This window comes from Hibiscus syriacus, unplaced genomic scaffold (assembly GCF_006381635.1).
Source record: "Hibiscus syriacus cultivar Baekdansim isolate YM2019G1 unplaced genomic scaffold, ASM638163v2 tig00110597_pilon, whole genome shotgun sequence".
Lineage (NCBI taxonomy): Eukaryota > Viridiplantae > Streptophyta > Magnoliopsida > Malvales > Malvaceae > Hibiscus > Hibiscus syriacus.
Genome location: NW_024062795.1, coordinates 5,381,295 through 5,391,461, shown reverse-complemented (window position 1 = coordinate 5,391,461; position 10,167 = coordinate 5,381,295). Strand labels below are relative to the sequence as shown.

Genomic DNA, 10,167 nt, shown 5'->3' with positions numbered 1-10,167 from the left:
AATTAAATATTTATTTGTTTATTTATTTAGAAATAAAACATACTTTGATATTATTCATCAATAGTGGCATCCGAAAGAAGTGCATCAGTAATACAATTAGACGAATCATAAACAAAATACATAGATGATGAAAGCGATAAAGCAAATTGTGCTAAAGCATGAGCCGCTGTGTTAGCTGAACATTGAATGACATGGACATGAATATGGTGATTATCGGGAAGTAATCAGCGAGCGCCAGTTAAATACAACTCAACAACAGACATATTAAGTTGTCTCAAAGTTAGCCGTCAGACAACATTTACAGCATCACTCTCAATTGTAATCGACGAACACTGCAATTCAATAGTCATTTAGATCCTTAAGATTATCGTTGCCGTTTCCACATCACCACCATTACAAGAACCGGAGAAAGGAGTAACATGACATGTAACCACGACATTGTGACAATCGCGAGCCAGAACTCTGATCATCGGCCTACCCGACAAGCGTAAACAAGTTACATCAACATTGGTTTTAATCGTCCAAACTGGGGGCCTACACCACCTGTTTATAGAAGCATTTGAAATCAGACTATTAGACCTAGAGAATCTCATAACATTATTAAACCAAGTAATGTATGATTGAAGCAATGACCTACCAACAAGACACCACTTAGTTCCCATGAATAACAAGACCTATTTAAATTTAAAATAAGTAAAAATAAATAATGATATTATAAAAAAGTTATCTAACATTTAATCCAAATTTAATGAAAAAGTCAACCTAACAAATCTAAATATTATTTAAAGATGTGATAATTTAAGTTCATATGAAGAATAAAGATTATATGTATAAATATTCAATTGATTGTAAAATGAAAATATATTTGAATTTTTTAGTTTTAATAAAAAAAATGGAAATAGTAAGTGATTGAGGATGGTAATTTTGTTTTTTCTAATACAGAAACACTATAATTTAGCTAGATCCAAGAAAGTCTTTTTGCAACATTATAAAAAAATAAAACCATTTAAATTTAGGGTAAAATACACAAATAATCTCTAACTATAAGATATTACTTTATTAAGTACTCTAACTATTAAATTTTACAAAAATAATATTCTTACGGCATTATTTTTTGGATCTGTCATAGGACTTAGGAGAGGCTGTTACTACAGGTCATACGAATGAGCAGTACAGCAAAGAGGAAGCTGGTAATGCGACATCTGTCATCCCAGAAAATAGGGAAGTGCGCAGGAGCTCGAGTGAGAAAATAGAATATAAATAATACGAAATTGTAAGCCATGAGGCATGAAAAACCTTAACTTTTTTCACGTTCTAATCTAATATTTCTCTTATTTTCTATTTATTCTCCATTTTATCTTTCTGGACATTAGATTCATAACATTTCGGTGCTTTCGTTGAGCTTACCAGTATGGTAACCAACACTGAATCCATTAAAGCAGTCCAAGATACATCATCCCGCCATGAGCAGCTCCTCACTTCATTGCAAAAACACGTCACAAATAAAGAACAATGGAACACTTCCACCCAGTCGACTCTCCGACAGATGACCCGTCAGCTACAGACCATTTCAGCTTTGTTGGGAATATCGGCAACAACATCTACAGGAGGAGAACTCACTGCAGATACTGGTGTGATTCGGGGTAAGGCAAAGGCGCGCTCCGATTCCGATGATATTTTTCCTCTCGCTGCCAAACCAGTCTAAGTCGAGCTTCCTCTCTTCACGAGTAAAGACCCAGAGGAATGGTTAGCATCAGCCAATGAATTTTTTGAGTTTTATGGTACTGAAGACCATCATCGTGTCACGATGGCGTCCTTTCGGATGGATGGCACGGTGAAGAAATGGTTCCAGTGGATACAACACCAACGACAGTTGGTCTGTTGGAATCATTTGGTTGATGCGATTCGGGAACTATTCTCAATTATGGAAATCGAGTCACCAGCGGGGCAGTTATCAAAACTCACCCAAACAACAACGGTGGAGAATTATCAAACTCATTTTGAGGATTTGGCACTACGTACCCACAATTTGTCGGATGAATTTATTATCGAGTGCTTTGTTTCTGGGTTACGATCAGATATTAAGAATGAGGTTTTGAGTCACCGATCCACTTCCATGTTGGAAGTTCAGGCGTTGGCCCGTTTCCACAAAGCAAGGTTGCATGGCCGACGATCATTGGGCCGAGCATCCGGCTAAAAATTAGCACCACTATTACCTTCGCCCTCCTTGAGTTCTACTGGGCCTAAGTTTCAACCAGGTCGTCCCCCTACTTTAGACCAGCATACAGTTCCTGCGAATAATATGCCAATCGCTCGTCGAATTTCCTCTGCCGAAGCTCAAGCACGACGCGAAAAAGGGTTATGTTATTATTGTGATTCCAAGTTTATACCGGGTCATAAGTGTAAGGATCCTAATTATTTTTATTGGATGATGAGGTCGCTAATGGGGTCCCAGAACCACCGCCACTTCCTGCAGATAATACGACCTTGGACCCCGACGATTCTGATGATACGGGGAAGGAACAATCTTTAGTGTCCTTTAACTCTTTAGCAGGGTGTTTCCATCCAAACACAATCCGAGTTCTTGGGGACATACTAGGGCGCCAAATCCGAATTTTGATTGACAGCGGTAGCACATACAATTTTATTCAATCTCGTGTGGCTAAACATCTTGGTTTAACAGTAACGGTTGCTTCAAATTTTCGATAACGTTGGGCTCAAGGTAAAAAATTTGAAACAGCCCAACTCGAAGGCAATTAAGTGGGCCAAAAAATGGAGGAAGAGTAGAAAATCCATATAAAAATCACGTCGCTGTCAGCCAGGATATATTTGATTGTTTGTTTCTCCGAGCCCCACTCCACCTCACTACGCGCCACGTTGCGCCACCTTCTCCCGCCCCCCGTGCAGCGCTTTCAACTTCAACCTCTGTTTTTTTCCCACTCCCCCTTAATCTCTACTCTACTCTACTGTAAACATTCTCTTTGTTTTTTGTTTCTGATTTCTAATTTTCCTCTCTACCAAACACACACTGATACAGGAGGAAAAGAAAAACACAGCAAAAGTTATTATTTTTCAAGGGCTATTCGTAATCTTAGAACTGATACGCAGATCCGTGTTTATCTCCCTTCTTTTGTAATAGCTTCTAAAAAAGAGTAATATTTGACCAAGTAAAGAAAGAAACTTATGTTTTTCAAATTTCCATTCACTTGCATGGCACATTTTCTTCAAATTCCTGTCTTCAACAAATTTAGACAATTCAATTGTTAATATTTTACAGAAATTAATTGTTTTTCTTTCATCGTTGTTTAAGCTCATATGCATTTTTGTTTTATTTGTTTTTTTCTTTTGGGGAGCAAAGCTGCCTTCTGGGGTCCCGTGTTTGGTTCATGAAATTCTCATTTTATTCCGTTTCTGGGATTTTTTTTTTGAGTTTTTTCAATTTTATTTGGAGATCTGGGTTTTTGTTGATTGTAGTATAGGCTTTTTGGGAACTATCGAATTAGCAATCTCTTTGGGATATCCTTTTGATTTGGGATCTGGGTCTTTCTCATTCACTAGAGAAAGTTGCATTCCTTTTAAGAGAGAAAATTGAGACACTTCTTCGTTGATGATGATTGAATTTGATAATAACGAAGAGGGAGACTACATTGGACGGGTCAGTTTCTGATTGGGGGAAAAAAACAGGCGCTCTAAATTATGGGTTGCATTTGCTCGAAAGGGGCTCGAGCAGATGACCATGTTGAAAATAACCATGGCAAAAGGGACAAGGCCCACAAGAACTCGAGAAAATCCGCAAAAAAGTTATCTGTTTCTTTTAAAAGGGACAATGTGGAGGCCGAAACAGATGCCACTGAACGGTTGATCTCAGATCAGCAGCCAAACCACAGTGCCGTTTCAGGGCCTTCCTCCTCCTCTTCCAATGATGAGGAAACGAAGGCAGCGTCGGCGGCCAAGGGTAGCCCTTCCGAGTTGCAAATACGTTCAACAGTGGAGACCGAGGGTAGGGGTGGACAAGGGCAGCCGAGGATGTCCAGGATCATGAATGCAACTGTTGGCGAGGGAGGTGCACAGGTGGTCGCTGGTTGGCCTTCTTGGCTAGCAACAGTAGCTGGGGAAGCCATCAATGGATGGATACCTCGAAAGGCAGAGTCGTTCGAGAAGTTGGAGAAGGTTTTTTCAATAGCTTTATTTTTTATTGCTTATTTATAGTTTTTCTTGTATGATGCCCGTTCCAGAAATTTGTGTTTTTCTTATGCATATTTACTTTGAAATATATAATACATAAATTAGCTACTACCTTGCAGACAAAATGAGCATGTGTTGTTATTGTGCATCTTGATACAAATTATGGCAATCAACAAGGGGCATTAGCTCTTTGATTTATTGATGTAATTTGTTACGTTATATTATTTTTCATCTTTCAATAGATATAGTTAACTGTCCTGCAAATAATGTAGATTGGTCAAGGAACTTACAGCAGTGTGTACAAAGCTCGTGACCTTGAATCAAATAAGTTAGTTGCCTTGAAGAAAGTTAGATTTGTTAATATGGACCCTGAAAGTGTTTGTTTCATGGCAAGAGAAATTATTATTTTGCGTCGGCTTGATCATCCTAATGTCATGAAGCTTGAAGGTCTAATTCCTTCCAGGGCTTCTGGAAGCTTATACCTTATATTTGAATACATGGAGCATGATCTTGCAGGGCTTTTAGCAGTCCCTGAGGTTAAGTTCACCGAAGCTCAGGTATGTTGATATCTTCGATATTGATTTGATTAATGTTGTTTGGATCAGCATAAAATTTGTGATTCCATAATTTTCTAGACTTCAAAGGAGTATAGCCATGGTGGAAGAAAACAATTTCATAAGAAGTCTGTGAAATTGTGAACTCTGAGTGTTTTTTCATTGGTTTTTGATGGAACGTATTGTGCTTGTAGCAATAAACAATCAAATTTACAAAAAAAGGAAAACAAATTTGGTTGAAATTCCTTTCTTTAGGTATTAGGCTGTCAGCCTGTTTGTACAAGTGGAAGCAGTTTTTTGTCAAAGTGCAGCCTTCCATTATTTTTGTTTTATATTTATTGTGAAGAATTATATTTTGCCATTTTATTTTTTATTTTTGCTCAAATGAAAGAAAAGGGACTCAGTTGTTAGGGAGTTCAAGTGCTGAATTTTATGTGTAACTGTGCAGATCAAGTGTTATATGCAACAGCTGCTCCGAGGACTTGACCATTGCCATAGTCATGGTGTTTTGCATCGTGACATCAAGGGCTCAAATCTCTTGATAGACTGTAATGGAAATCTCAAGATTGGTGATTTTGGACTGGCAACTTTTTTCCATCCCGATCAGAAGCAGCCTCTAACAAGTCGTGTGGTAACCTTATGGTATCGTCCTCCTGAGCTTTTGCTTGGTTCTACAAACTATGGAGTTGCTGTCGATCTGTGGAGTTCTGGTTGCATACTTGCTGAATTATTTGTTGGCAAGCCTATCATGTCTGGAAGAACTGAGGTACTTATTTCACTTTTTGGGGCGTTAAGACGTATAATTTGAAACTTCTTGTGCATGATAGCTTCTAATGAAGTTTTCTGTTCTTATGATAGAAACAAGAAATATCCTCCTTATGATGACATAGAATTATTACTGTATTCATATATATATATAAGTTGTGTGTGTTTGTGGATGTGTGCATGTTGGCGCTCGTGCTTAACAAGATGAAAAACATATATGCAAAGAGAATTTTGGGTCCCTCTTTGCTATTATGACATTGGTAGACCTAGATGCCAAAAGTTAATTTTCAAGTCATACTAGCAGCACTCTGCCATGATATAGGTATATAATTTGCTTGTCATTTCATGTCCCATGTATTTAAACGCCAAATTATTTGCTCATTATGTGTTTGTGTTGGGTCCTTGTTTACTTTTAAGGTGGGTTGGGAGCAGGGGTGTTGCTGGTGTAGACATTTATTCTATATCACTGACAAAACTTATCTGAGTTTGTTGAGTATTTACCGGACCGTGGTTTAACTGATGTACTTCTACAAGTTATTCAACTTTTATCCGTATAATTGTCATTCTAATGACATGACCATGCAATGGATGTGTACTCTGGATCTGAGCTACAAATTATTTGGAATTTACTTATAGCAGTACATTTGCAGTTGAGCTTTGTAATTTAATTTGTGGTGTGTGACATTTTGATCATTTAACCTTTTTAGGTTGAACAACTGCATAAAATTTTCAAACTCTGTGGATCGCCTTCTGAAGAGTATTGGAAGAGATCAAAATTGCCACATGCAACCATTTTCAAACCTCAACATCCGTATAAAAGTTGTCTTCCTGAGACATTCAAGGACTTTCCTGCGTCTGCTTTGCTCCTTTTGGAGGTTCTTCTTGCGATAGAACCCGAGTCTCGTGGAACTGCTTCGTCAGCACTTCAGAGTGAGGTAAAGTTAATATAGTCTTCCTCCAGGTTGTACATTGTCATCAAGAACAGTGATATTTCAATTGTTACTTGTTACTAACAGTCTTCTTTTTGGGATCAATCTGTCTGTTAGTCCAACTGATTTCCTTGAGAACAATTTAATTTGGCGACTTTTCTTATACAAGCAAGAAAAAGGAATCCCCCTTAGTCTTAACACCTACTTTATTAGCTTGAATTCCATTCTGACATTTTACCATTTATAATCTTCATAGGAGTGCTCCTATTCAGATGCAGGCCTATATGGAATTAGTTAGCAGCCAGTAAAGGGATAGGGATTTTAGACAAGAAATGAGAGAACAGGGGAGAGTGTACCTTTAGTTTATTTCATTTCACATACACGTAAGCTAGTGCCATCTACAGTTCTATAATTAACTTTGAACAAGTATTTACCAAACTAAGACCAAGGGTTAGCCAACTATTTGACTCATAACATATTGTCATGGTTGGGGATTTCAAATATGCCTTTTGGTTAACTTGCTAAGAATGGAAATAAATTATTCTTTATAATAAGCAAGAAGCCTTTCTTTGCATATTTACCGCGCTTGAAATGTTATCAATTGCAATCTTTATAATTATCCAGCTTATTGGGTTCATTGGCACTCATCTGCTCTTCCTCTTACTTCAGAAGTAACGTGTTCAATATGCCAGCGATGAAATTGTTACTGCACAGCTTGTCTTGGTTCTGCTGGGTAGTTCATTAGAATGTCAACTATGTTGGCTGCTCATTATTATCCTATCTTTTCTTCCTTCTTACTTCTTGTCTAACATTCTTTTTATTGACAATATTTCATTTTGGTAATTTTGTTTTAACTCCAAAATTTCTCTTCCAGTTCTTTACAACACAGCCTCTTCCCTGTGATCAATCTAGTTTGCCGAAGTATCCACCTAGTAAGGAGTTTGATGCCAAGCTTCGAGAAGAGGAATCTAGAAGGTATTTATCTGCTCCTACTTTGTATTATTATTTTTATCTCATCAATGTTTAAACAAGATTGTGTGAAAATTATATTGTGGCTTATTAAACTTTTTCCTATATTATGGTCTTTTAGTTCATTATGCTGGAAGCTTTAGTAACCTCTTTGTGATCTGCATTTGACATTGTGTCGAACTAGGAAAATCATGATATTTTTGGCTAACATCCTAAACATAAATTTTGATGGCAAATTAAATAACAAGGAACGTACTAAATCCTATCCCCCACAAGAAAGTAGGTATAGCAACTGAGTTGGGTGGGGCGGTTTTTTGCTCTGCCAGACACTGACCTGACTTGAATATCTTCTGCCTTGACTCCACCCCAACCTGATTTTACTTAAAAACTTTAACACCCAAATCCGACCCCGAAAAAAGAAAAACTCATTGACTCCAACTCTACCAGCCCAATAGGCCAGCATATTACATAATTCTTTTATATTATATTACTTTTTACAAGATTAAATAAAATACGTATTATGAAATCTTATAAAAAATAAGTACAGTATATACAAAAAGTTAAAATGTATTTTTTATATAAAAGTTTTAAAATATTCTAATTAAAATGTATAAAAATAGTTATAAAATTAAACAAGGGGTATTTTCGTAAACTTCTCAGTGCTGACGGGTTTGGTTTAAACCGCCCGCCACATACCAAAAAATTTTAATTAGAAATCCGCCCCATCCCCCGAGCCAATTTTTCAGGAAGAAAAGGGCCCCTAATCGTCGGGCAAGGTGTAGCGTAACCCAACTGGCTTGTGTTATATTGTCATTCCTACGAGAAAGAGATGAAAATTCTCAATTTGACTTGGTTTGTGTTATTTATTATGTTATTTCTCTCTAAATTTAACCCCCCCCCCCCAAAAAAAAAAAAAAAAGAGGAATAAAACAATTGTTCTTCCTGTTAACTGGAAAACCAGGCAAAGAGCTGCTGCTGGGAAAGTCCGTGCACACGATCCTGGTAGAAGGCATTCCAGAGAATCAATAGCTGTTCCTGCCCCAGATCTGAATGCCGAATCACAAGCATCCATACAGGTAATTTCTTACTTGCGAGACTTATTTGCGTTTGCGAAATGCATACGCTTATGATGGTATTTAATGTGTGGTGTTTGAACACTTTCCAGTGGAAAATCAGTCTTCTGGTCAGGACTGATGTTTACTGTGTTGCTTGATACAGAAGCGGCGACGACAATACAGTGGAAAAAGTATCAGTGAAGTACACTACTCTGAAGAAGACAGGGGTACTGCCTTCCCTATTGAGCCTCTGAAAGGAACAGAAATAGTTCTACCCAATTCTCATTCGAGCCAGTCAATGCGCCGCCCTAGTAGATTTGGATCTTCTCGGAATAAGAAAACAAATGAGATTGAGTCTATGAAGGCTTCCACTCGAGCATTTAGTTCTCCTAGGAAGCCTGAAGAGTTGAGATCTCAAGCAACATCTGTTCATCGTGGAACATTGGAATTGTCCAGATTTTCTAATTCAATTGCGGTTAGAGGCTGTCCACGGTTTGATATGACTAAAGAGAATAACATAAATCCTCACTGGCCAGAGGAGCATTTTAATGCCGGATATAACCATCTGGATATTGTGGAGTCCTCTGAGAAGCATGAACTATCCCATCGTTTACTCGATAGGCCAAAGGCTTCGAATGTGAAGGATGAACAACTATCTTCCAAGGAATCAGCAGTGGTAAGGGAACTTCGTAAATAGTATCAGTTATATCGTTCATGTTTTGTGGCCAATACATCCTGTTTCTTTTCCTTTACTGGTGGATTCAATATCCATTCTTGTGACAACTGATTCCATGTGATAGTTTGCAACAATTGCTTTTATAGTATTCACGGCATAATGGAGAACAAAGTTTATCAGTTTCAACTGTCTGGAGCTACTAACAATTATCTTGTTTATGAATCTAGGGTTGCGTTTCCATGAATAACCGAATCCATTCTTCCGGATCATTGTTGCCTTGTGGAGGGAACCTTGAGGTAATGCTGAAAGAGCACGAGAGACTGATTCAGAATGCTGTTCGCAGAGCTCGTGCAGACAAAAAGTCAAAAACTAACTTTTGAAGACAATGGACAAACTGAATCGCTACTTTAACACCTGAGAAAAGGAGGCTGAGAAACTAGAAAGAAGCTTATACCGGCTTCCACTCCGGTCCATAAGCTCAGCAGTGTGTCATAATATAATTATTAGGAAAAAATATATTGTTTTGGAGTTTTGATAAGTCTTGCTGCCTGATGATGTTCGATCATCATGGATTTTCAACCATGCAGCCAGGACAATTTATCCGGCCAAAGTTTGCTCAGAAGGAAAAAGCAGTGGACGACCGAGAACATCGGTCGCTATTTGGTGAGTTTGTGATTTATGTTTGAAATTTGCATACAGGCCATTTTGTTGTTACCTTAGGTAGAGCCATTGTTCTACTTTCTGAACTATGCTTTGTACAGCTAAAATAGGCTGCTCCTTATAAATTTATAATTAAGATCACTGCAATTTTTTTGTAATGGCCGAATCATCATCTTGAATTTACTTGATCTTACAGCTATATAACATTATAATTATTCTTTTGTACAGCTAAACTATTCAATCTTACGGGTTACATTCACTCCCCGTTATATTTTCTCCGTCTATAAATCTCGAACTTATGTTTGAATTGCTACTCGAATTTCAAGTTTGAATTTGTTAAGTTCGAATAATCAGAAAACTAAAATATGAGTTTA

At 37.6% G+C, this 10,167-nt stretch overlaps 1 protein-coding gene across 1 annotated transcript; it reads left to right on the top strand.

The window, feature by feature from the left end:
• Nucleotides 1-3,199: 3,199 nt before the first annotated feature.
• On the top strand, nucleotides 3,200-9,946 carry LOC120133986 (probable serine/threonine-protein kinase At1g09600). The gene is made up of 8 exons (XM_039150470.1): nucleotides 3,200-4,170; nucleotides 4,458-4,742; nucleotides 5,188-5,505; nucleotides 6,212-6,439; nucleotides 7,308-7,408; nucleotides 8,364-8,478; nucleotides 8,621-9,133; nucleotides 9,361-9,946. Exons 1-8 carry the CDS (start codon nucleotides 3,697-3,699, stop codon nucleotides 9,511-9,513), a joined length of 2,187 nt encoding a protein of 728 aa, XP_039006401.1. The 5' UTR covers nucleotides 3,200-3,696; the 3' UTR covers nucleotides 9,514-9,946.
• The last annotated feature ends 221 nt before the right edge of the window (nucleotides 9,947-10,167 follow it).

What these genes read in the sequence shown, in the direction of transcription:
- LOC120133986 (XM_039150470.1), top strand. Translation starts at nt 3,697, where the DNA reads ATGGGTTGCATTTGCTCGAAAGGGGCTCGAGCAGATGACCATGTTGAA. An exon ending in TTAAGTTCACCGAAGCTCAG is followed by an intron (nt 4,743 to 5,187) that starts GTATGTTGATAT and finishes GTAACTGTGCAG; the next exon opens with ATCAAGTGTTATATGCAACA. An exon ending in CGAGAAGAGGAATCTAGAAG is followed by an intron (nt 7,409 to 8,363) that starts GTATTTATCTGC and finishes CTGGAAAACCAG; the next exon opens with GCAAAGAGCTGCTGCTGGGA.